This window comes from Cinclus cinclus, chromosome 17 (assembly GCF_963662255.1).
Source record: "Cinclus cinclus chromosome 17, bCinCin1.1, whole genome shotgun sequence".
Lineage (NCBI taxonomy): Eukaryota > Metazoa > Chordata > Aves > Passeriformes > Cinclidae > Cinclus > Cinclus cinclus.
In genome coordinates this window covers 12052523-12078505 of record NC_085062.1, presented here as the reverse complement: position 1 = coordinate 12078505, position 25983 = coordinate 12052523, and the positions used below count along the sequence as shown (strand labels likewise).

The window sequence follows — 25983 nt, the reverse complement described above, 5'->3', positions numbered from 1 at the left end:
CACAGGTAAGGAATGCAACACCGGCCTCCCTGCCTGTCCTACCTGTCCGCCCCTGCAGCGGGCACAGCGCGGGCTGCCTTTGCCAGGCTGCACTCACAGGGTTTGTTCAGGGCACGGGGACACCCCCGAATGTCCCGTTCTGTCCCGTTCCCGCAGCAGCCACCAGCGGGGAGCCATCCCCACCCCGGGGTGCTGCCGGAGCCTCCCGAGCTGCAGGTTTGCGCTTGGAGAGCCCTAATTAGTGCATGCAGGGGCAGATCTGGGCAGTGCTCTGGGTGTACCCGAACTGAAGTTATTTAGCTGAGCAGCAAATTGCGCAGGATGATTGCTTGGGGATCTGGGCAAACTATTCAAAGCAGAAGAAAGCGTCTGATGAATTCGCCAATATTTTTGTTTGTGGACAATCCCCCAAAAAGACAGAAGCAAACCCTCCAGTTCTTACCAGTATGTTTGCTACTCAAAATTACTCTGTGAATCATTTGTGACTGAGTGTATGCTTTCAGTGGGTTTCTTATGTCCTCCTTTCATTTTGCTCTTTGAGCTCTAGCTACTCCTAATTTGCTTGTGCCAAATTGCTGATTTCAGTCCCCAAATTCACACAGAGCACACAGAACTAAATATTCAAGAACTATCTTTTTATCCTGCACAGTTTTTAGTAAGCAGAGTTACAGCCAACAAATAATAATAATTAAAAAAAACCCAAAGTTGCTGCCACTAAACAGAATTCACGGAATTTTCATGAGCAAACAACACATTTCCTGCAGGCCAGCCTCACCACTCTCCCCAGGGGATAACAAAATAGCAGTGCCAGGGGCAGGTGATGTTGCATGGTGGCACCCAGCCTGTCTCACTCGGGGTGCCACAGGCACATTCCCCACACTGACATCTTCCTGTCTGCATCCTTGCTCCGTTACTCTTTAGCCAAAATACAATGCCTGAAACAAAGTGACTGCGCTGCAGGAGTGGGAGATGAGCAATGGGAGGAAGAAAAACCCCCAGTGTCTGAGTGGAGGAGCTGCAGATGGCCAGAGTGACTGCGAGGGAAGGGAGGCTGCTCCTTTCCAGCTTCCAAGTCCCGTGCTCCCAGGATCTACATGCCATTTCTTGGATGTGGTTTGCCCCGAGGGCAATCTCGACAGCTGTGAAGTTTCAACAGATGAACAATGTAGTTTTCAATAAATTACACCAGGCAAAGGAAAGGATTTTAACTCGTTCATGTTAGCCCACTTTTAGTCCGAAGGCTCTTCTGGACGCAAATCCATTCATGTCAGCAATGTTTCCTGTTTGAGCTCCAGCCGCACTTGAGCTACACTGAGAGGTTTTCCCCCTCGGAAGAGGCTTCTCTCAGCCATGCCTGTGGGTCCTGGGAGGTGCAGGAACATCCCTGCCTTTCCCTGTTCCACTTGAACCCACTCTGCTGGAGGAAGGTACCAAATGTGGAAGCCCTCAGCTCCTGGTGGGGACAGAAGAGGAGGTAGAAAGACAATTTTCCAGATCTCCTTGTGGTAACTGCATCTTGGAAGTTCCATTTCCTTTGTACTCACACATCTAGAAGTGGGGCTTGTGCTCTTGGAGTCATGTTCTCATCCCAGCTGAAGGCTGATGCCATTATTTGTAACTGAAAGAGGGGCTTTTGTGTGTGTTCCCAAATCCTTTGGTCAGAGAAGTCAAGAAATTACCTCTTCAAAACACATCTGAGGTGTATCCTCAGATCACGAGAACAATTACTGTGAATTCACCTGCTGTGCACAGGACAAGATAGCAAACCTGAGTCCAGAGGTAAAAAGTCAGCTAAAAGCCAGCATGTTTGTTTGTTTGTTTGTTTGTTTGTTTGTTTGTGTCTGTCTGTCTGGGGGATCTGAGTAATGAGGCTGTGACCTTTGCTGCTTCCCCTCTGGCTGGGATCTCTCAGGAGGTTTCAGGGAGTCTGAAGCAGCGAGCTCACACCCCTTGCAGGAGATCAGAGTGCTGAGTGAGCCCTGGAGGGATCTCATTCACACCTGTACAGGCTCCCTGCTTCACCTGTCCGTGCTTTACTTTCTGTGTCCAGGCCTGAGCACTTCCTCCTCACCCAAAAGTCTGCCCAGAGGCCATTCTTTCCTGCTCCCACACAGCTGTTCCCTGGCCAGTCAGCCCCCCCCCCTCTCTCTGCAGACAGACAGACAGCAAACATCTCCAGGAGCTGCCCCTGTGGTTCCCCACACAGCTCTGGAGGGCACTGATGGAGTTTCACTGCAGTGAAACAGCACAAGACCAGCTACAGACTGGAGGATGGGTCTGTGTGTGAGGCAGGGGTGTCCATGGCCTTTGGGAAGCTCTTTGCACCAACCCATGAACAAACAGCTACTGCTTTGAACTAGAACCTTACAGTGACTGCCTCCCCAGCTCTGCCCCTTCCCAAGCAAAGGCACAGCTCATATGGCACCCAGAGAAATCTTGGGAGCTGCTGCAGCCTCTGCACAACAGTGCACACACATCTGTGATTCGGGGTCCTTTGCCCCAGCTCTCCAAAGTGTTTTATGAGTTTTACTCACCACATTGCTCTACCTGTCCTTCTGAGGCTCCCCAACCATCATCTTCCAACAGAAAATTCTCAGACAGAAACCAAATATCAGATCCCATCTTTTCCTTCCTGTGAAAGGTGACAATGGTATCTCCTTTCCACGTGGAAAGTCAACCCTTGCAAATGCACAGAGCAGCCTGGTTGTGCACTCTGATTTCTCATGATTTCTGCTGAAATGCTTTCCTTTCTGTTGGCATCTCCACTAGAGCACTGAGCTCAATGCAGAATCCATCCACAGGAAGACTGCAAACATCCTCCTCTGTAGGAACAGCCTGACCTTTTGTAAAATCAGTGCTCTGAGCAAACCCCTCAGCTCTCTGGAAAGGCTGGACACTGTGGATGCTCTGCTGGATTCATTCCCAGCCTTGTGCAAGCTCTCGTAGTGCTCTTTTTAGATGTCTCTTCAGAGTCTTCATTGCGCTCTCTGGGTGCTTCCCTGGATCTGAGGCTTCCACAGGGAGTTTGTGACAATGCAGCCTCAGAGTTCAGCAATTGCAGCCTGAGAGAAAGTGGGAAAACGCTTTGGGGACTGATCTCTGACACTGTCCCACCAGTTTATTCCAGTGCCATTTTCTAGTGGCAATGCAGTGTGTGTCACACAGAGCATCCAGGGTAGCACGACCTTGGAATGGCAGGACATGGCATCACTGCTCTGCAAAGTTACTGCTGGGAGAGGCACTCTGCATCCCAAGAAGGAGCCAGGAGTGTGCTCACACCAATAAAAATCCACATTTCTGTGATCTCTCTTCACAAATATCTCTTCTGGCCCAAATTTTCTGTATCTCCTGTCTTTTTCCCCCTGGCTCACATCTTTGCTGCCTTCACATGCCTTTATTCAGTCAGAGCCCTGTGTCTGGCTGGTTCTGCTCACCCAGCACTAACCAGCCCATGAGTGCAGCCACCCCATCCTGCCGAGGTGTGGGGAGCCCCTCTCCTTCCTGCTGCCGGCCCTGGCTTGCCAAGCTGGTCTGCACATCCCAGGGACAGACACCTCTCACTTGCCACAGGTGAGCACACCCCAAGGGACGATGTCAGAGCAATGTGGAGGGGCAGGAGGGTGCCAGCAGCAGCGGGGCTGTGCCCAGAGGAGCTGGGGCAGCGGGACCTGCTCCAGGGAAGGGAGTTCAGCGGCGTTTGCTGAGGGGCTTGGCTGCTCTGAGCAGAAACGTGCGTGAAGAAAAGCCTCGACCCACACCCTGAATTCCACAGCTCGACTCCAGGGACAGGGAGAGGGAGAAAGGACAGGACAGGACATTTCCAGCAGCCTTGCGACTTGTTCGTAAAAGCCCCATCTCACCAGCCCTGCCTGCCTCCTCCCCCATCGCCTCCACAGCTCACGCCGGGTTTTATTAACGCAGCTTCCCTCAGGCTAGAGGGAATCACATCCCAGGAGACATTCCAGTCTCAGATCAGCTTCAGAGGGGATCAGAGGGAGCCAAGGGTGGGGGGCGTTTCACCAGGACGTTTCATTCGCGGAGAGCTGGCAGGTTGGGAGCGCTGCAAGACGGCACTAGCAGCCTCCTTATCAGACCCCGAGCAGCCGCAGGCTGCAGCCGAGCCCCTGCTCGGCGCTCCGTGTCCCAGCCGCTCCTGCTTTGTCCAGGCTGCTGGCTGGGAGCTCTTCCCCGGGCTCTGCCGGGTGCACGGCCGGGAACGGGGGTGTCTGGGGTTGTGGCTCAGGTGAGCACGCTGTTGGTGACCCACAGCCACGAGGGCTCGACCCGGGGTCAGCGCCCGTGCCCGAGCAGCGCCGGGGCTCAGCCGCCAGCTCCTCGCCACCATCGCACCCTGCACCAGTCCGGACCGGCGCCTCTGGCCGGGAATGGGAGCTGGCTCCCCGGCGTCTGGCTCCCCAGGTGAACTGTGGTGTGCCCTGAGCCTACGCCAGGAAAATGCCAGCAGATTAAACTGCGTCTCAGGCCAAGAGACACGAAGATGGATGTGTTTTCTTCGCCCGGCTTGTCTCGCAGGCAGAGCTTCCCGGCGGAGCCCGACCCTGTTTGTGTGCGCTCGGCTCCTGGCACGGGGGCAGGAGATGATTTGACAACAAACACTGCGGCGGAGCTCCCCGAGCTCCGAGCCTGGCCCTGCCTGCCCTGCCGGGACCACGGCAGGGAGCCGCTCCTCGGGGCCAGCCCCAGCGCTGAGTCCAGGGCTGGGTCCCAGGGCTGAGTCCTGGGGCTGCTGCAGTTGCCCCGGGGCTGAGCAGGAGAGGGGAGAGGAAGAGAAGCCCGCGGGACCCCGCAGCTGCTGGGGCTCCAGGCGAGGAGACTGTGGCCGTCTCAGTGCTCCCCCAGGGACCCCTTTCCTGAGAAGTGCAGCGCACCTCTGCGAGGTGAGGGGCAGCACGGTCCTGCCCCATGTCCCTCGTTCCGAGGGGGCAGCAGTGCCTGCCCAGCAGCCCTGCAGGCAGTCACGGCCCTGCCCAGGGGCTCTGCCCCTTGGTTTCATAACCATGGGCACTGCATCCAGCAGATCCCCAACTCGTCTGACTCCGCACCAGAATTCAACCCAGAACTAAGCGCGAAAGAAAGGGGAGTTTTAAGGGCAAAAGAAAATAGATGTAAAATAAATAGTAGGGAATCAAGCAAGACTTTCGGGAAATTCACAGTGGGACTGACCTAGTTAAGCTGAAGTTCAGGAAACTTTGGTGTTTTCAAGGTTCACTGTTTAGACCCAGGACAGCCTGCACAATTACAGTATTTTAATTTAATTTTTTTTAAAAAACCTAAAAGAGATTTGAAGCAAAACATTTTGCTGACCAATATATATATTTATGTATTGCTGTATTTTACATATTACTTTACCTTTCCACTCATGAGACCAGGCCCAAAGGCCAAGTTTCCACTCCACAGTCTCTTCTTGTCCACTCCCCATGCCCATGTCTTGGGCTGCCAGCAGAAGAGAACTGGGTAATTCAAAAAGTACTCCTGATCAATCATATTTACATGGGCAGTTCACTGCTCATGACCCCCAGCCTTGTTTGCACCCACCAGCACCTGTACAAATGCCCACTTCAGCTGCCTAGGAGAAAAACAAGGTGCCAGAGCCACAGAAAACAGGAATCCCACAAGCAAGAGATGAGAACAGAGATTTGCCTGATGGGGACGTGTCCTCACTTGTCACCCACTGAGCAGTGATGTTGGAGACATCAATTCATGAGGTTATCTCCTACAGAGAGAGGAGGAAAGACATTAGAGAAATCAAAGTGGTTTCTCTGTCCTGGGGATTTTGCTCCTGGACCCTCTTCCAGCTGCTCAGGGAAATGCCCAGGAGGTGTAAAGCTCTGTGCTGACTTTACAGGGGACCTCAAACCAGGTCCCCAGGCACACAGAATACTGTGAAAGTCACACCAGGGAGGTGGCAGGAAACAAAGGACTTTGGACAGACTGGCTTAATCCATTTAAATTCAGTTTCTCTCTCACTTCCCTCCCCTTTTCCCTTGGCTCTCATCAGACAGCTCTTCCCCCGCCTCCTCTCAGTTCGAAGTGCCTTACAGCAGTTTCACACCCAAGTGACCCATGGGCTGAGAGAGTTATTCCACCTCTTTGCTGCTCACAAAAAATCAAACATACTCTTCTCTTCCTCTTGCACAGTCTCTTTCCCCCTAACAGGTGCTGGGCTGTACTGAGAGGTTATCCCTAGCTGGTGGTTCCTGTTGAGACTCACCTTACGATGCTGCTTTGCGTGCCCAGGTGTTCACAAGGCCCTCCTTGTTGGAAAGGCTTAGGGGAGTGGGAGGAGAGCTAATGTTTGTGGTCAGAAGGACTTCGAAAAACCAAGACAGCTCTGCCACTTGCTAGGACTGGAAGGCCCTGAACAGATGCTGAACAAGAGGAGCTCCATGTGGAGATGCTAAATCAGCATCAGTGACCATCAAAATTTCCACTGAACTCCTGCAAACCATCCTGAGAAGCCCAGGTTTGGCTCCAGCCTGGCAGGAGCTGCAGGAAAGCAATGAGAGAGTGAGATGTCAGACTGAGAGATGTCAGATTTTCAGTGCTCTGGGGCTGGGGTGGGAGCCCTGTGCTCATCTGGCAGAAGCCTCTGTGTACCCACTGGGCTGCAGACAGGCAGGGGTGAGGGCTGCACAGACAGGACAGCCAGTGGCTGAAGTAGCTTCCGGCACAGGAACACAACAAAAAGTAATTCTGCTGGCATCACACAGGGCCCTCTGCAGAAGGTGAGCACGAGAGCCACAGAACACCCAATGGGCCATTTTCCTCCTGCTGAACTTCTTCTTGCTTGGCTGGGAAATATCTGTGATCCCAAACACACCATGCGCTTTCTTTTGTGTTAAGTGCCTTGGCAGGAGCCAGCAGCTCTTACACACAGCTCCATCTCTGCAAGGACCAAATTTCCCAGAACACTCCCTTTAAAAGTGGTTTCTTCATAAAGAAGAGCCAAAACTGCCAGTTGCTGGCTTACAGGCTGCTCCCATGGCTCTCCCCACTTCCCCAGGGCTCCACTGCCATGGGCTGGAAAGCACCGAGCTCCCAGAGACACCAGCATTAAAAGAAAAGACACTAAAGAAAAGAGAGACAAAGGCAGGAAGGCTTTTTTTCACTGGGACCCAGCTGTCTGGCTCAGAGAAAGGCAAGAAATGAGGGTCTGCTCTGCATTCCTGGGGCACAGCCAGAATAACAGCAGAAGGGTAAATTCCACAGCGCAAAGTGTTTTTCCCTACTCCCCTATCCCCTCTTACAAATAAGGCCTTGGGGATGCACTGAGCATGGTGCTCCAGTGCAGGGACATCTTGCTAACAGCCTGCAAGTTAAACACTGCAGAACCTTCCAAAGGCAGCCAGGACCAGGCTCTTGCTTCACACATCTGCTTACCGTACCCAGTATTTACATTGTCAATATGGTTCCCATAAAACTAAACATGAACAACTGATCACAGACAAGTAAAGCAGTAATAGAGTCCGGGATGTCAGGAAGCCTTACCCACTCCCTGCACACCAGCCCAGGCAGCTGGAGATCAAAGTTTTCTTATTTGCAATACATTTCTTGAAACAATTTTCAGATAAACTCGGTCTGCTGAGAGGATGCTGACACAATCCAGGGCTTCTCCCATGGAAACAGGAACCAAGAAACCAGATCTGTGCATTACTGCCTCCATCTCCAGGTGGCTGAGCAGATGGAGAAGGCTTTGGCATCTCCAAAATGGGGAGTTGCTTCCTTCTTTCCCCTCCCTCAGCATCCCTGCTAGGGAAAGCCTTCCTGCAAAGGGGGAGTGAAGGGTTTGAGTGGAAAAGTGAGCAAAGCAGAGCCGTGCACAGGCAAAGCAGGGGCGCAAACACGTTTAAACCGGGCCGTGAGCTACTTTCTATGGGGGCTGGAGTGGTCTCGACGGGCAGTAGGAGGATTGGGTTTAGTCCTTGGTACCCTCGGGCAGGAGAGGTGAAAGACACCTTTAAAGGGACCCGTTTAAAGGCACCCCAAGGCAGGACCCGGGCGCAGGGAGCCGGGGGCCGGTGCCGGGCAGGCGTGGGAGGGGGGTCCCGCCCCGCTCCGCCCCCGGGGGTGGCGGGGCGGAGCGGACGGGACGGGCGGGACCCCCCTCCCGCGATGCCGCCGGGCCGTGTCCCCCCGGCCCGAGCAGCCGCGGCTCGGGGAGAACAAAAGGCAGGAGCGGGAGGAGGCGCGAGGAGGAGGGCAGGCGGCCACGGTGGGGGGATAAAAGGCTCAGCGAGGACCCCCCCCACTCCTCCTCTGCCCCATGTCCGAGCCCGCTCCGCCGCCCGGCATGGCCCGCCCGCCGCTGCCCGCCGCTGCCGCCTTGCTGGCCGCCGCTCTGCTGCACTGCGCGCCCGCCGCGCCCGCCCGCCGCCACAAACCGGTGAGTCGGGACCGCCCCGTGCCTCCCTCCGTGTCCCCCGCCGCCCTCCCATGCTGTCCCGAGGGCAGTATCTCCCCGGCAGATCCTCCGCCGAACGGGACGAGCCGGCTTCCCCCCAGCGCTCCATCCTTCCATCCATCCATCCATCCATCCATCCATCCATCCCCGAGCCGCACTCGGGATGCCGGCACGGGCAGCGGGACTCACCGGCCGCGGGACGGCCGCGCCCACGCCCTGGCGGTGCCTCCCGCTCCCCGGGCTCCTTTTGGCTTCTTGGGGCATTTTCACAGCCGTGCTCCAGAGGGAAAGCGGGGACCGGGACAAGGAGAGTTTAGGCGAGGACACGGCATCCCCCGTGCCCTAGAGGCAGCCGAGCACTCGCTGCTGCTCAAACACCCCCTGCCCTCTGCGCTGGCACTTCCGAGAAGCGTTACGGGGAGACGAGGCAGGAGCAGCAGGTCTCTTTCTTCCTGCACATTCCTGCCCGATCCCAGCACCTGGGAAGGAGCTGCGAGCAGCAGGGACTGCGGCTGCCAGAGAAGACCAGCGGCGTTCGAGGGATTTGGGGGACGGGGGAAGACAGAGAGTTCCTTGTGCCGGGAATGCGTGCGTGTGTAATTGGGGTATTATAGACATGCGCTTCGCTGGTGTGCCATAAAATAATAACAGAACAAATGCCCAGTAGCAGCCCAAGGGGATTAGTTCAGGTTCTGTCGATGGTTTTATCTGCTCTGTCATCTGAGTACTTTCTAACTTGGCTGCTAAATCTGCTGTGGGCTGGGACTTGGCACAGAGCAGCCTTGGCCCCCGAAGTGCTAGCGTTCCTCCAAACGAAATGTCACCGTGCTTGGCGCTGCTCTGCCCCTGGGGAAGGTGAGGCCAAGCGCTCGGTGGTGGCACTCGGCACTCCAGGAATGACGCTGTTCTGCGGGCTTCAGTCCCGCCGGAGAGCAGCAAGTGGTGGGCTGGGAGGGCAGAGCTCCACCCGCACAAAGCTGGGGACTGCTGGTTCCTGTGGGGCACGGGCTGGGCTGGCAGGTGCCTCGTGCTCTGCCCTGTGCGAGCTGGGAGGAACCTGCACAACCTCTGCTCCTGGTCTTGCTGCCAGCAAGGAGCTGTGTGGGATCCTGGGGGAAGGGAGAGCCAGCCTGGCTTTCACACTTTCTGAGCCTGAGCCCAGCCCCGCTGCCATGTCACATTCGTCTTCTTTTGCCGGCTCTCACAGCTGCTGAGTGACTGCAGAGGTTGCTGGAGCTCAGCTGACCTGGCCAGTACCCCTTGAAGTGAGAAGTACACCAAATCACTGAAGAGCACAGTTAGTGCAGGGGTCCAGGCTGCTCAGACTCCTGGTCCATCAAATCCACTCCCACGCTCCAGAACAAGGTGCCCCAGCTGGCAGTCTGCCAACAGAGAGGTGATTTCTTCCTCATACCAGGCTAATGCTCTGCCCTGTGAGTGCCAATCCTTCCCTCCTGGCTGGAGTAAGTCCAGGTGATGCTCCCAGAGGTATGTTTTGTTCAGAATACTGTGCTTGCGTGTTTGACCAGCCACGTGGGGCTCGGGGTTTCAGATTGATGTGCTTGACTCAGTCTTTGCGGAGATGGTGGCTGCATTGGTTGGGCTGGAAATGGACAGATGATTTCCCAACCCTTCAAACAGCAGTTCTGTCATCCCAAATAGCTGCCCTTTTGGGCTCCTCACCTGGTGTCAAGGCTTCTGAAGGTTATTCTGCTGCCTCTGAGGTGAAGGCAGTTTTACACGATGTAAGTTGGTAGCAGTAAGTTGGAGCACCCTGCTGTGCTGTCCCGGCCGGGAACAAATGAGTGCAGGCCAGCTGAGGTGGCACTGCTGTGCTGACAGAGGCCGTGCCCTCAGCCGCTCTCTGCCCTCTCTCTCGGAGAGCTGTGCCAGCCATCACGTTTTCCCTGCTCTGACTGACTGCTCCGAGCCTGCTGCACAAAGGGATGTTTCCCTAATGTCTGACAGCAGTGAATTTCCTGTCTGGGCACCTTTTGCTGTCAGGTGATGAATGAGAAAGAGGCAAGGGGCTGAGCCGGGAAAAGAGATTTGCACTCCTAGAGACAGAGCACAGGAGTTCCTCGATCTGTGCTAGGACGTGGGGTGGGCAAGGACAGCCCCGGTGCAGGAGTGTGCTGCACCCCGGCTGTTTGTGCTCCAATAGCGGCAGCAGCTGAGAGGGGAGGGAATCAAGGGCTCAGGTTAATTTTAAAGCCAGGCTATAGGGCAAGTTGTAGAAGGACTTGTGTTCTTTGAGGCAAGTCCTGTAGAGCTCCTTCACTTTTGTATTAATGCCTAAATAAAGAAAGAGAAAACTGAGAGCAGAATAAAGGCTGTGTCTGGTGTCCACTGTAAAACTGGAGAACAAAAGATCTGCAGTCCTCCGGGCTGTGCAGACGCAGACACTGAATTCCTGCCTTGCTTTCGGCTCCCCTGGGAAATCAAAAGCAGTGCATTTGCTGGGAAGCTCTCTCCCCGTGGAGAAGTGGTGGGCACCCTCCCAGCTACCAGCGTAACCCACCCGGGGTCCTGCAGCTCTGCCCCTGAGCACAGCAGGTTCCCCTCTGGGAGCAGGGCACTGCCTTCCCCACAGCTCCTGCCCGCCTCGCTCCGGGCTCAGGCAGCTCCCGCAGGAAGGGTTTGATTTGCACTCTTTGGTTTAGCTATTTAAATTCTGCAGTCAATGGTGGGGTAATTTTAGGCATGTTTATCTTCTGCTCTGGGAGAGACTCAAGACACATGTAAGTAGTTATTCTGCAGTGGGTTTGTTGTGTTTGTGCTTCCACAGGCAGCACACATGCACACCCTGTGGTGTGGCAGAGCTTGGGGGCGCAGCTGGATCAGGGAAGGATGGGAGAGAAACATTTTGGGGAGGATCCCCCTCTCCAGGTTATGTAGCACTTGCTTCCATCATGCTTATCCTGCCCAGGCACCATAACTTGTGGGGCTTTGCAAGAGAAGGGATGCACTGTGTAGGAGTTGATGGAAAAGGATTTTTGATGGAAAGCTGCCCTGCAGGGATGCTAATCCTACTTTTTCCTACTAAGTAGATCTTTACTACTAATCCCAAATGTACAAACAGTCAAATGAAGGGTTTGTGGGTGTTCTTGCACTGGGAATAGCTCAGCCTAAAGTGAATGGAAGCACAGCTGACTCTGGACATAACAAACTGAGAAGCAGAACATTTCAGGGGTTCACCAAGGGCCGCAGACATGTTTTTAGGTGTTCACTGAGATCCTGGTGCAGATAGAGGAGTCCCAGCAGGTGACCAGACTCCCTCCTGCTGATGGGTTTGGGCATGAGAGAGATACTGGTAGCATATGGCTCCTCTTAGCTTGGACATAACTTCACAATGAACAAAACATTTCAACCTCCTTCCTCCCCTGCCAGTAGTGTGCCACATCCTAGAGCAGTTTCTTCCTTTCAAGGGGATTTCTAGGTCATCAGATTAAGGGCTCTTGAAACCTTTTGCTATGTCAGCATCCTGGGGCTTGTTTGCTCTTCAAGTACTCCTGTTTCTGGCAAACTGTTGCTTGGGTGACACCAGCAGCTCGGTTGTGGTGTTGTTGATGGAATAGTCTCACAAACTGTCACATAATTAAAATGTCTGATAATAAAAATAGTCCCACAGTGTTTATTCATTTGCTTTCTCTTGTTACACCAAAGCCTGGATCTTCTCATTCTGTATGTGGGCATAAACATTTGCAGTCCTTAATGTTTCATGTTCCACGTTGCTTAGGAAAAATAAACATTTTCCTTTTTTCATTGCCAACAACAACTACCACCAAGTAATCCGGAAACAAACTGTCAGGCCCCGGGAGGTAGTGCTGGATGGTGCCATGGGGTGTGGGAAGTGAGTGGAGAGGAAAATCCAAGTGTGTGTGCAGGGCCAGGCACTGCAGCAGCTCCCGTTTGGCTCCAGCCTTTGTGCTTTCCCTGGCTCTGTCTGCAGTGGGACCAGGCTGCAGGCCACCATGGAGGAGCCCATTCCTCCAGGAGTGTTTCGTGTGAGCAAAGAATTCACAGAAGGGTTGGGAGACTCTGCCTGGTCCTGAGGGAGGTTTGTCCTTCCCCACTGAAATAAGGGCAGAAGTGCTCCAAGGTGCAGGTTGCCTTGTACAATGCTGCCATCCAGAGAGGCAGCAAACACTCTGAGTAACAAAAGGAGAAAGCAGAAAAAGAAGTATTGGAAAAGCAGGAGCAGAAGGGACAGAGAAACAGAGACAAAGTCCATGAGCTCATTCCCCTACTTAAGAGGGAGCAGCCCCAGTGACAGGGGAAGCACCAAGACTGATGGGATTCGGACTGTAACTTGTCCAGTCACTCCTGCCTGACAGGGAGAGGGTTCTCCTTTCATGTCCATGCCACAGAAGCAGCCAGGAGCCCAGGTAATTAGATACACAATAGAGGACACAAGTTTAAGTTCAGGGCAGGCAGAGGAGGATGGACCCAGGCACAGAGAGCTGTGTTTTTGTCAGCACCAGGCACCAGCCTCACCCCTGTGCTCATTTAGACACGGTGCTGCTGATACTTCACTGTAGCTGGGCTGCTCCAGCTGCTGCTGCTCCCGGGAGCTCTGCAGGGTGAGTGCTGCCCAGCACAATGAGGTTAAAGATGCTCCTGGCTCCTTGGGATGGCTGGAACACTTCCTGGGAAGATTGGCTGGTGTTCATCTGGCTCCAGCAGACTCAGAGGTGATGGCTGTTTTATCACAGCACTGGAAGGCTGATAAAGCTGTGAGGAACTGAGTGGGCAGCCTGTACCTCCGCTGTGGTTTCTGCTGTCCCATGGGATCTGTCTGTTCCCTCCTGCCCCTCCTCAGCCTTTTAGTCACAAGGCTGCAGGAACAGGCACTTCCTTTGTGAGGAGCTGTGACCAGCCTGCAGCACAGTCCTCTTTGCATACAGCTTTGCTCCTTTGCTGTCCTCACTGCCTTCAGCCCTCAGTTTCACGCCTGGAATCCTCTCTGTGCTTGTGTTGTATTCACATTTACTGATCAGCCTCCACTGCAAAGCCCTGGCCTCTTCCTTGACTACAAGGCAGCTGCTCCCATGCCCAGCAGCCACCCCAGCTGTGGGTTATGCAGAGAGGGGCAGTGCAAGTGGCTGCACACACTCAGCCAGAGGCTCAGATCTATTTTGCACTCTGCTGGGACAAACCCTGTCCTGGGTTGCAGGGATTTTCCTTTGCTTTTGTGTTCAGGAATCGCTTCACCTCTGCGGTTGGGATGGGACAAGTGGGGATACCTGATAGGTACCCAGCAGCCAGTGCCCTCCTGCCCCTCCACTCACAGGTCTGTAGCAGCTTCTGCAGCAGCACGGCTCTAAGTGAACCCTAAGAAATACAGTCGGGGTGTGGTACCACAGCTCAGGGAACAAAGCAGGATCTCCCCACGAGAGGCTGGGCTCAGCACTGGGTGGGAAGGATACAACCTTAAGTGAGCAGACACAATACCTAATTCCTGAGAAGTGCCTGCAGCAAGGTGTGTCCAGCCAAGGAGACCAAGGTCTCCAGCCTGGATGTCCCCTGAGCATTGTTTGGCAACTGGTTTGTGCCTGTCACATTTCCCCTCGCCAGCTGAGCCTGCAGTGGCATTTTCCAGCCCTTTCCTGCTATGGTCCCAGTGTCGGTGCAGTGACGACAGGGAGAGAGTCACTGTTTGTCCTGGGGCACAGGCAGGGCAACAGGGCAGCTCTGGCCTCCTGCCCCACCCAGAGCCACTCACAGGAGCACGCTGTGGTCTGCAAAGGGCAGGAGGAGCAGGGAGGGTCCTAGTATTGCAAAGAAGGGTTCAGAAAGCTGGGATTCAGAACAGTGGCCTTGAGCTAACCAAAGAGGGGAGAGAAAAGCTGCCTCTGGTCTGCCTCTGAACATGGGATTCCTTGAGGCAAGAAGGAAACAGGCAGCTTCTCCTCTCTCTGCTCCTGGTCAGAGGAGAGTGATAATCTCCAGTTTATGCCAGTGGTCCCAGCCTCTGAGGCAGCTGGCCTTCCCAGGAGGGCAACGGGCAGAGCATTGTCTAGACAAAAACTAGGGGTGAGGCATCTGGGTCAGCCTCAGCCCACTCACCTAGCCGAGCAACTCTCGAGGGTTTCCCAGTGCTCCTACTTGTGCATTTCCTGGCTTTGGAAAACCAGCTGCATTGATCACCCCAAGTCCTCAGATGTCAGGACCCAGCAGTGGGTGCTCCTGAGTGCACCCAGGAGCAAGGGGCTAAGCAGACTCCAGGCTGTGCTTTGGTGACACAGCTGCCATTATATGCTTCGGTGTCATCAGGGCTGAGAGCAAGATGTTGGCCAGAACATGAACTTTGCCGGCTTCTCCTGCCAGCTGTCCACTGCAGGCAGTAGCTGCCAGCCCAGGCAGGGTGCCAGGTGGCTTTCAGAGAGCTCCTCTCTGAAAGACAGGTACCTCCAGCCTGGCAGGGCTCCAGGGCTCAGCAGGAGCAGCCCTGTGCAGACTCCTCTGGGACTGCTCCTCCTCCCCCTAAAGCACTGAATGGATGCTCAGTGCCAGGGATGGTGCCTTGGACAGGTTTTGCTGCCCAGGATGTGAAAAGGCTTTCTCTCTTTGCATGTGTTGCTGGTGCGGTTCCTGTGGTGTCTGAAAGTGCTCTTGGACACGAGGATTGTATGAATGGTTCTGAGGCAAAGGCTGGCAGATGCCAAGCCACCAAGGGTGTCTGTCTGTCTATCTAGGAGCACCAGCCAGCAGGCTACAGTGGTGACAGACACACAAAAACATAAAGTGATGTGTGGACACCCAAACTGCACCCTGTGTGACCTCCCTGGCTCCCCTGTCCATCTGTGCCTCACTCAGAGGCACGGGGCCACTGCAGGGCCAGAGCTCAGTGGCGGAATTAATGCCAAGGCCTTCACTTCATTCCAGCCCGCATGAATGGGCTCATTGTGGGGAGCAGAGTGGTGGCAGCATGCGGATTACACGGCATCATGGCAGCTCTGGCACTGTGCCATCCTGACCTCCATGTCCCTGCCAGGGCAGCCAGGAAAGCTGGCCTGGAAGAAGGCAGCTCTTTGCAGGGGAAGGAAGAGCCTGCCTAAAGCCCAGGTCCTCCCTCTGGAGCCCTGTGGGGCAGAGCCTGCCTGTCCAGGTACAGATGCACCACTGCTGCATCTCAGCTCCTCCCGCTGCTCAAACAGCTTTACCATTCCTGCACAAAATCAGGCAAAAAAAATCGGTTTGGCTCTTTGCAGCGCAGTGAGGTGGACCAAGCACCTCTCACCCCACATGCTTCACAGCAGGTTGGAGGTGGCACCCGGGCTGTGTTTCATGGTGGCTATATAGTCCTGCTGTCACATGAGAAAACGGTGGAAATCAGCTAATTAGCATTAATTAATGTTGTCAAGAGAAACCTTGCTTTTCCAACGAAGTGTGGGAGAGCCCGGGAGACGTTATGCCAAGCAGAATCACAGGTACAGTGAGGCAAGGGGATATGGTGCAGTCCTTCCCTCAGGCAGTGGTGGGCTGCAGGGACAGTCTCTGCTGCTCTCTGCCCCCTGGGCTGGGCTGCCACCCCCACGTCCCCGTGTTCTGCTCTGCCGTGCCCATGGGCCATGCTGAGACCTGCCCACGGTGCCAGGGCTGCAAGAGGACACCACGGAAGTGACAACAGGGAGCACAGCTGCGTGCTGGGCACTAAAGACTTCCTCCCATTAATGTCACCTCTACCCGGGGCCAGGAGGGAATAAAGGATGTAGGGCAAAGGGGGAGAATTTATTCCCTAGCGATTTGTTTTATACTTGAAGGGTCTGGTTCTCATCCACAGCCTGCAAAAGTATTTCCTGCCGGCCAGCCGCCAAGGAAATGTGGACCAAAAATAGCTGAGCGCTCAGTGGGTGCCATGGCATGACACAGTGCCTCCCAGGTGCGAGCCAGCCTCGGAGCAGCAGGGCCCAGGCAGCAGGCATGTTTGTGGGGAGCAGGTTGTGCCCTACAGCGGGGAAACAGCCCTGGGCAGGAGTGGAGCTCACTGCCGCAGGACTGCTGGTGGCAGCCCCCACCACCCTGCAACAAGAAGCATCTTCACGGACACCCACGTGTGGTTTTGCTTTTGCCTTTCAGGACATGTCTCGAAAGCATCACACCTGGAAGGAGCAGGCTCCTTGGCCGTCTGCCCTGGCGAACACCGTGGGCACGGGTGTGCCAGCCAAGGGGGGTGCGGGGGCTGGCTGGAACCCCCCCCGCTGCGGAGTGCCGGACCTGCCGCTGCTGCCGGACGGCCAGAGCGGGCGGAACCGCCAGAAACGCTTCGTCCTCTCGGGGGGACGCTGGGACAAGACCAACCTCACCTACAAGTAAGGGAGGCCAGGAATGGCAGTCAGGCTGGCTTGCTGCCTCCCCAAAGGCTCGGTCTCATGCTGCCTGCAGCCGCGATGTGGCCCTGAGAGCCGCAGGGGAGCCACGTGCTGAACCACAGCCGGCTTGTCCCCAGCACCTCCACATCCCCTCAGAGCACACCCCACAAACACAGCTGCCCTCCCACCCCTGCCCACACAGCCCCACTCAGCCCCACACCAACACGCCTGGGGTCAGTGCCCTCACGTGTGCTGAGCTGAGCCTCCACCCCCAGCACTGTCCTGCTGTGCCTCTGCCCCCACAGCCGCCCCGTGGGGGGCTCACCTCACCCTTTATTTTTAAAAGATCTTTTTATTCAGCTGTTATTGATGGTCCCATAAACACCGCTTCAGTGTAAAGTTTTGCCCAAATCACCCGACGCATTCTCAGTTGTGAATCTACTCTACAGACTGGTGGGAGGGTTGTGCTGCCTCCCCAGCTGCCCTCATGGGTAGGAGCAGAGAAGTGAGCACAGTCATATGGACCTTTGACAGCATGTAAACCATCTTTTGCTTAATCCAATACAGGAGACAGTTCCCCACACCATCAGGAGGCTGCAGATAGCAGAAAGGCTTCTTCCCTTTTCTTCTTTTCGGTCAATAGTGCTAAAGAAAGAAACACAGCAGAGATTTACATACAGCAACATTGTTGGTGGAAGGGAAAGAAACTTCCCTCTGTGGCAGACCTTTCAATCTGCTCTTGTTATTGGAGGAAGTGGGAGCAACTGCTGAGTGAACCCAAGTTTCCAGGGGGAAAAGCAGAGATTGAGGAGAACAAATCACATCACACGGTTCTCAGGAATCTTTGTGGTGGTGGCCTTACAGGGGATAGACCTGGGGAGTGCTGTGGCACTTCAGAACACAGAATTTGCAAAACTCTCCAGGAAACTCACCTCTGGCACACCAGCCAGAGGGTTTCAACACTGATGGGATTTATCTGCTGCACACGTTGTGTGGTAGAGGGTGCTGGAGCAGTGCATGTATGGCTGGGAGATGTTGTGGTGCTGAGAATGGTGGCCCTTGTGATGCTGACTGTAGAACTGGTGTCTTTGTGACAGCCCTGTCCATGGGAGAGCAGCTGATGATCTCCTCATCCAGTGTCTGTTGCCTTCCAGAATTATCAGGTTCCCGTGGCAACTTGTAAAAGCTAAAGTGAGAAGGACCATTGAGGAAGCCTTGAAAGTCTGGAGTGATGTGACCCCGCTGACCTTCACCGAGGTGCAGGAGGGACGGGCTGACATTGTCATCGATTTCACAAGGTGAGCAGGGTGGGCAGCACACCCTCCTCCCTGCCAGAGCAGAGACCTGCCAGCACACAACTCAGGCACTTCAGTGGAGGCTCATATTTCTGCTTTCAGACACTGGGATCATTTTAGTTTTGTCAGTTGTGGGCTGCTTGATGTGAGTGCAGCTGTTCCACACTGGTTGTGCACAGCACCGTTACTGATCATTCATTATTTTTCCTGGTACATTTACGTTTCTCTGCCCACAGGCTGTTTTCTCAAGGGTTTGCTTTGACTTTCCATCTTCAGGTCCTCCATCCTGTCCCTTGACTGAACAATGTAACTGTCTGCCCAAAGACAAATATAGTTTCTTGGTTAAGTGAATCTTGGCTCCTGGCCTGAAATTCCCTTTTGGCAAAATACGCACTGGGGCAAAGACTTCCCTGAGCTGCGTGTTTGTACAGAGCTAATGTGGGCAGTGGAGACAGTCCAAGCAGTGATGTGATTTGCATGCTGTGTATTTGTCTTCCTCAGCTCTCTCAAGTGGCCACATCTCTCATGGGTTTTCCTCATTACTCATCAGTGGCTTGGCTTGAGTGAGGACCTGAGAGTTTGGCTGGGTTTGCTGCCGCTGCCCCTCAGCAGCCCCCCACCACTCAGTAATATCAATTCAATCTTAGCTTAGGCAGTCACCTCCTTGATTCTTTAGGCTTCACAGTCAGCTCTGGGCTGGAAGCTGAAGAGGGGAAGGGGAGAAACATCCCTGAGAAAACATACAAACTCCCCAGGGCTTGGTGTGCCTGAGATCAGCTTCCTCAGTGCTTGTGTGATCAAGCTCCTTCCTCAGGCCTCTGATGCAGAATTTGGCTTGTGGCAATTGGAATAGCTCTGGGTAGTCCATCTAAACCAGTGGGATGAACTTAGGATGGGAATGAGAGCTGCTGTCCCCTCTCAGTGACTCCCACCTTTGGCTGTATGATGCTGAAGGTCCATTGTCCTTTGTCTGAGGTGCAACATGTCTTCCCTGCAGGTACTGGCATGGAGACAACTTGCCTTTTGATGGGCCCGGAGGGATCCTGGCGCATGCGTTCTTCCCCAAAACACACCGGGAAGGAGACGTGCATTTTGACTATGACGAGACCTGGACGATTGGGAACAGCCTGGGTATGGTACTGTTTGTTACATGGGGAGCTGTGGGTGCTCCAGGATGCTTGTCAGTGAACCTGGGAATGATTCCCTGTGGTGTGAACAGGGACTCTGTGAAACTGAGAGGCAGCAACTATTTTTGTGGTGAGCACTGTCATCTCCCACCACACAGAAGCCTGCTGTTTGCATTCAGGTCTTTTTATCTTTCAGCCACAGCAGAGCCAGTGTCCAGCAGCAGGACCCAGGCTTCCCCATGGACTCCTCCTGTGTGAGGGGAGCAAGAGATGGCTCTTCAGTCTGGCTATGTGCCCTGCCACTTGGGAATCGCACCCAGCCTTGGCAGGAGTCATTAGAAATGAAACAAGGAAAGGATGAAAGAAAACTGAGTCTCAAGCTCCGTCTGACACCGTTGTCTTCCAAAGAACAGTCTCAGTCCTAGTCCCTGCATGCATTGTTCACCATCTGCCCTCAAACAAGCCCATAAAGGGAAACCACCCAGCCTCCAGCTCTGTCCCTGTGGCCTGGGAATGCTCTGACCATAAACAACGCCACATCCAGTCAAGACTCTTTTAAAAATTTTTGCTAATAATAGATCCAAGCTGGTAGCTCTGTGCTTGGGCACTCAGGGTCTGGTGTCACAGTATCTCATGAGATACTGCAGTACTGCACGGGACCAGCTGGAGCAGTGCCCAGGGCAGCAGTTTCAGGAAAACTCACCAAAATTAACCCAGGCCAGCTCCTCCTTCTTCCCAGTTTATCTTCATGGACAAAGAAATAATCACAAAGCCCAAGTTAACCCCAGGTCTCCCTGGGGATTCCCAAAAATGCTGGCCATGCAGTGGGTTCCCCCAAAGCCAGTGTCAGTGCCAGCTGTAGGCCAGTTTGACTGCATGGGGCATAGCACTGCTGTGCCTCCAACCTTGCTCATGTTTACCCAAAACAAGAGTCACAGAGCACAGGACTCCTTTGCACAAGTATTTCTGCTCCCACAGAGGGCTCTGTGGCTTTTCGCCATCTGTTGGGGTTGCCTGAGTTGCTGAAAGATTTCCTGTGTTCTGCCATAAAACAGTGGTGGGGGCAAACCAGGAACTGAAAGTGGACAGCAGTTCCCATCAGAATCCAGCTCTATTCCATGGCATTCCACCCCCCCCCCCCCCCCCCCCAATATCATCTATAAATAACTGTTGTAAAAGTTCTTTGGAGCTAATTACCATTTAATATGCTGAAAAGAGCTTTACGATATAAACATGGATAAATCTTTGACTCAGCTCTCAGTGAGAAAGGGAAATCCTTAGCCTCATTTTACTGATGGGAGAGCACAAGTGTGCCCTGGGGCCTCTGCAGCACGGTGCAGGAAGCAGGGCCCCACGTGGAGGACCATCCATGTGGGACACAGGGATGCTGCCCAGCAACAGCTCCTTCAGCCGTGCTGCTGTGCACCTCCCCTGGAGAATCTGACAGCACAGCTGATCTGCCAGCACTGCAAAGCAGCAAGTGAGGAGCCTGCCAAGCTAAACACAAGTGTCTGAAAGTTTGTAATAAATCACTGGCATAGAAATCCCACTCTCTCAGCTGACCTAGATGTGTTGATTTAATCAGGTTGTTGCTGTGCAATTTCATCACTTCCAGGTAAAGCTGGCCCTGGAGGAAGGCCAGGGCTCACCTTCCCCTCTACCCTTCCCAGGCATTCCTCCCCACTGTATTCTCCCTGGTCCTGCTGCTGAGAAGTGACCTGCTTCCCTGGAGCCTGACCTACTCCTCTGGAGCCAGCAGAGAAATCCTGCTTGGAACATTAAGGCTGGCTGACACATCCCTGCTGTTCTCATCACTTGGGCTGCAGCTTGGAGGATTTCTGGCTAAAGGGAAGTGAATGAATATGCTAGGACTTGTCAACAAATAGCCTCCACTCATAATGAAATTTATCAGCTTTAACAAGGACCCATTGGAAGCTAAACAAAACCTGCCAAACAATACAAGTTTGTGTACTGAAATCCCCTTTCCTACCTCTCCTTTTGTAGATGCTCCAAGGTCATGTATTCCTAAAACATGGTCTCCCATAAATCTGTTTAAGTCTGGTGAAGAAGTCTCAGGCCTTGATATTAGATAATCTTTTATGGATTTATTTCTAAATGACACCTTCTTGACACAGTCCCCAGACAAGCAATAATTGAGCTCCCTCTGCTGTCTGTGTGACAGCAGCCATTGGCAAGTGTTGATCCCAGAGTTCTCTCACCGACACCAGTATCTTCCACAGCGGATGTGATCTAACTGGGACTTGCTAAACTTCAGCTCTAGCCAGCAGCTGCTTCATGGCTGGGTGGACAAACACCAACCTTACCACCCCACCTCCTACACCTCTGATCCAGATTTCCTTCTCTGGGCAAATTTCTCCTTTCCAGAAGTGTGTGGAAAATCTTTTTCTTCCTGGTAGCCAATGCGGTGGCAAGAGCCTCCAACAACAGAATTGCAAATGACCAACATGTCCATGTTAATACCCAGGTGTATGAATTGACTCATGGTGCTTCTGAACCAGTGGACCCCTTTATTATGCCCTCTGACTCTTTAAAAAAGCCCCCCACACATATGCTACACAGGAGGTATCTGGGAACAACATAGTTGCTGTAGATTTCACAGTAGATTTCTCTTTTCTCTTTTTGGACTCCTAAAACAAGTGTCAGCGTCTGGGAGCTGGCAGGAACAGGTCCAGGAGGCCAAAGCATGTGAGTAGACAAAAGTATCTTCCACCTTTTCCCTTTGTAGGCACTGACCTTCTGCAAGTGGCTGCTCATGAGTTTGGCCATGTCCTGGGCCTGCAGCACACAGCTGTCTCCAAGTCCCTGATGTCTCCTTTCTACATCTTCCGCTATCCCCTCAGCCTGAGTGAGGATGACAAGCAAGGGATCCAGTACCTATACGGGAAACCCTCACCGGATCCCGAGCCAACCCCAACTCAGCCAGCAGAGCTGCCCCAGCCAGGCCTCGAAACAAATGAGATCACCAACGTGGAGGTGAGAGAATGGCTGCTCTGTGCCCTTCCCCGACGCCAGGAGGCTGGCAGCAGCCTGGGTTCGTGTCTGCCTCTTCCACCCACACTGCTGAGCCCAGGCCCAGACCCCACGGCTGGCACTGGGACGTGCAGGGAGGGGATCTCTGGCAGCACATGCCAACTGAACCTGGGCAGCTGCCTGGCCACAGGGCCTGGGCTCGGGGGGCTCCTGGGGTGCGCGCCCTGACCCGCTGTGCTTTGGCAGGCTGTGCAGCCCGACGCCTGCCACACAGCTTTCGACGCCGCAGCCACCATCCGGGGGGAGCTGTTCTTCTTCAGGTCCCGCTACGTGTGGCGGCTCCGGGCTGGAAAGCTGCAGGACGGGTACCCAGCTCTGGCCTCTCGCCACTGGCAGGGCATCCCCAGCTCTGTCGATGCCACCTTCGAGGACCCTCTGGGCAACATCTGGTTTTTCCAAGGTAAGAGCTGGGCTGTGATCAGATGGCTCAGGAATGCATCTCAATTACTTAGGGGTAGTCAGGACTCAGCAAGTTACTGGGGGAATAAAACTTCTGGAAATCCTCAGCGATCCAGTAATCCTTGTTATTTGTTTCCTTATCTACTAAAACTTTTTATCATGCATTGTGGACCTAAGAGAGAACAAGGGTTCACTTTTGTTTTAAACACGGCCGCTATATCCCATTCTCCTTCCCTGGAGCACAAACACTTGTAAAGAGCATCTGCCCTGGCAGAGGAGAAAGAAGGAAACATTTGCTCTGTCTCTCCAGCTGTCATGGGAAGCACTGTGCCAGAAGTGGACACCAGCAGCTTCCTTGGTTGTGCCTGTGTCCCCTGGGCCCTGCTCAGGGGGTGGACAGCATTTTCTCTGCTCCTCAGAGACCTGGATGTGGAACTTCCCTAATACCCCATGACATTATGAGCCTACAGGGAGCCTGGGTGCAGAGCCAGGCAACCTCAGCAACCAGAAGGATTAAAAACAAAACCACCTCCTGGTCATCTCTGGGGTTCAAGGCCAGCAACAAGCTCCATTTCAGCTCCACTGTTTTCTTACACTCTCCCCAAGTGTAGGTTCAATAGGAGGGATGCAGAATGACATGGGAACTCATTGTGGGTGTGCACACCCATGAGACCGAGTATCAAAATCACACCATAGCTCTGCAGGCAGAGCTCCTGCATAAACACATTTCTGAGCACCTGACCTGCACACAAGGACTTACAGTGCTAAAATTGGCAGGCTCCTACGGTGAGTTAAAATGAGATAAGGGGAAGGCATTCCATGCTGTGGGCTAATTACAGAGATTCCCATTTTAATCTAATCTGGAACTATGCTTCCAGTCTCTATATCAATTTGGCAATTCTTCCTGGTTTCTGCAGCTTGCTCCTTTCCAGCCACATGCCCCCTTTGTGCCTGTGCATGCCCATATGATCCCCATGTGCTGAGGCTGCAGGGCAGAGGTTGCTCCCTCCAGCCAAGTCCTTTATAACTTCCACAAATAGAGAAAAATGCTGCTGAAATGTCCCCCACCAAAACCCACCAGGCCGAACTGAGGTGGGATGTCAATGCATTGACAGTGTTTTGGACACACGGTAGTGGCAGTATCCATTACACTTGGTGGTGTTTTTGCCTCTCAGGCACAGCTCCCCGTGGGAGCTCTGCCAAGGCACCAGCTCCAGTTGCACAGCTCACTGCCAAATGATCAGAGTTTTTGACCCCTTTGTCTCCCTTTTCTCTCTCCTCAACAGATTCTCAATACTGGATTTATGATGGTGAGAGACGGGTATCTGGTCCCACGCCAATCGTGGAGCTGGGGCTCCCTGCATCCCCTGTGCAGGCAGCTCTGGTGTGGGGGGCCGAGAAGAACAAGATCTACATCTTCAGTGGAGGCAACTACTGGCGCTTCAGCCCCCACAGGCGCCAGGTGGACAACATCTACCCCCGGGCTATGGCTGACTGGCGCGGCGTCCCACCGGAGATCGATGCTGCTTTTCAGGATGAGTTTGGTCAGTGCAGCAGGGGCATGGCCTGCTCTGGCTGACACCACTGCCCAGCTGGAAGAGCTGGGCAGATTTAGCTATGTGGTAGTAGTGGACATTTCCCAACAATAAGACATCTCGTACAGTGTAGAGGGGCAGTTCCCTCCACTTCTCAGAGCACTGAGAAGAAGTTTCATTCTCATTAATTGCAGCAACTGACATGTAAATATGATAGAGAAGTCAAATATCGGACCAAGGAATGGTCACAGAGTCCTGCCCACCCCTTACTGCTCCTGCCAAAGGAAGTGATGAGAAGACAACAAAAACACTGCCCACACTTCAACCCAGGGAGCTGAACAAAGAACAGGCTGCTTTTGTTATTGGCCAGTCCTCCCCAGTGTGCCCCATGCTGAAAACAGCATGGCAGTGCCACAGAAACACTGGGGACAGGCAGGGTGCTTGGGGGGTGACAGGTGTGGGTGAGTGCCTCTCTCCTCTCTAAGGATGAAGTGAAACAATTCCCCACTGCTTCCAGAACCTAAATTCCAGGGCAGCTTGCCCACAAGAACAGATGCTCTGAGCAGGTCTTCACAAGTTGCCTGTCCCTGCCCCTGACATCCTCTGCCCTCACAGGGCTGGGTGACTACAAGCATACAGCATACTTAAATCCACCTGGAAAATAAAATAGAATCCACCCTGTTTACTGTCCAAAAAGTAAAACTAGATTTCTTATTGAAACCAAAGCAGTGTGAAAGAAAAGTGAATGCCACAGGCCTGGGTTCAGGTAAAACCTCCTGCCTCTTCCAGCTGTCTTTCAGTACTGCATGTGTTGCAGAGTGATAGCTGAACAAAATGCTGCGAAAGAGCTCTGAGCCACATGAATGCTGCCTCCTCTAAACCTTCCTCTCTCACCCACAGGTTTTGCCTATTTCCTGAGAGGCCGAGATTATTGGAAGTTTGATCCAGTCCAGGTGAAAGTGCTGGAGGGCTACCCACGCCAGATCAGCCAGGACTTCTTCAGCTGTACACCCTCCTCCAACTCCTTCAGATGAGGGGGATGTCTGTGCTCTCCACACTCCCCTATCATCTCCCTTTACCTCCAGCAACCACGCAGAGGCTCTCTCTGCCATTCCTGGCTTCCTTCCAGGCTCAGCATCTGACACACCAGGTGTCTGTCACAAGTGACAAAGTTTGCTCCTCTCCAGTTGCAGCAGGCCCAACTTCAGCTGCTATCAATGTAAAAGCAGCTGCCACGTTCTGTACAGGCAAGGGCAGCCACTCTCTTCTAGCAATAGCATCCCAAAAACCATCAGGCCAGCCTGGAATGGGATCATGCTCTCATAACCAACCTGAACCCTATCCTGTAGAACTGTCCAATGGCATTTCCTGTGTTTACATAACTCAGTACGGCAGCCCTTTGCTGCTGCAGACGCTGGCCAAGGAGGAATGATCCCCCAGCCCGGGGTTTTGAAGGACACCGACCCTACCTGCAGAGGAGGAGGACTGCGACGTGTGCCTCTGCCCGAGTTACTCCGCCGGGGCAGCCGCGGTGACTGCCAGGGCCCGACCCGGCTTGATGTTGTATCCCTAGTACGCGTTAGGATTTTGTACCGATCTGTACATAGACAAGGGGCCCCCTCCCTCCACGGTGCCGGGTGCCAGTGCTGGACACTGCCCCGCGCCCATCCCGCCGAGGTTCCCATCCCGGGATGCTCGGATGCACCGATCGCTGTCGTACCGCCGTTCGCGGCCCGGGCTGCGAACAGTCACAGTCCCTTCCCAGCCCAGGTGCGCGGCCCAGACGCGGGGCACACCGCGCCGCGCTCCGTGTGTATTTGTGTATTTATGTACCGCCCC

General features: G+C 54.0%; 1 protein-coding gene across 1 annotated transcript; it reads left to right on the top strand.

Annotated features, from left to right (window-relative positions):
- Nucleotides 1-8284: 8284 nt before the first annotated feature.
- On the top strand, nt 8285-25178 carry MMP11 (matrix metallopeptidase 11). Its single transcript, XM_062504534.1, has 8 exons — nt 8285-8404; nt 16505-16737; nt 17892-18035; nt 19030-19163; nt 21906-22153; nt 22397-22610; nt 23896-24153; nt 25045-25178. Exons 1-8 carry the CDS (start codon nt 8285-8287, stop codon nt 25176-25178), a joined length of 1485 nt encoding a protein of 494 aa, XP_062360518.1.
- The last annotated feature ends 805 nt before the right edge of the window (nt 25179-25983 follow it).

Coding starts and splice junctions, on each gene's coding strand:
- MMP11 (XM_062504534.1), top strand. CDS start 8,285: ATGTCCGAGCCCGCTCCGCCGCCCGGCATGGCCCGCCCGCCGCTGCCC. Junction 22,611..23,895: donor CAACATCTGGTTTTTCCAAG/GTAAGAGCTGGG, acceptor TCTCCTCAACAG/ATTCTCAATACTGGATTTAT. Junction 24,154..25,044: donor TGCTTTTCAGGATGAGTTTG/GTCAGTGCAGCA, acceptor TCTCACCCACAG/GTTTTGCCTATTTCCTGAGA.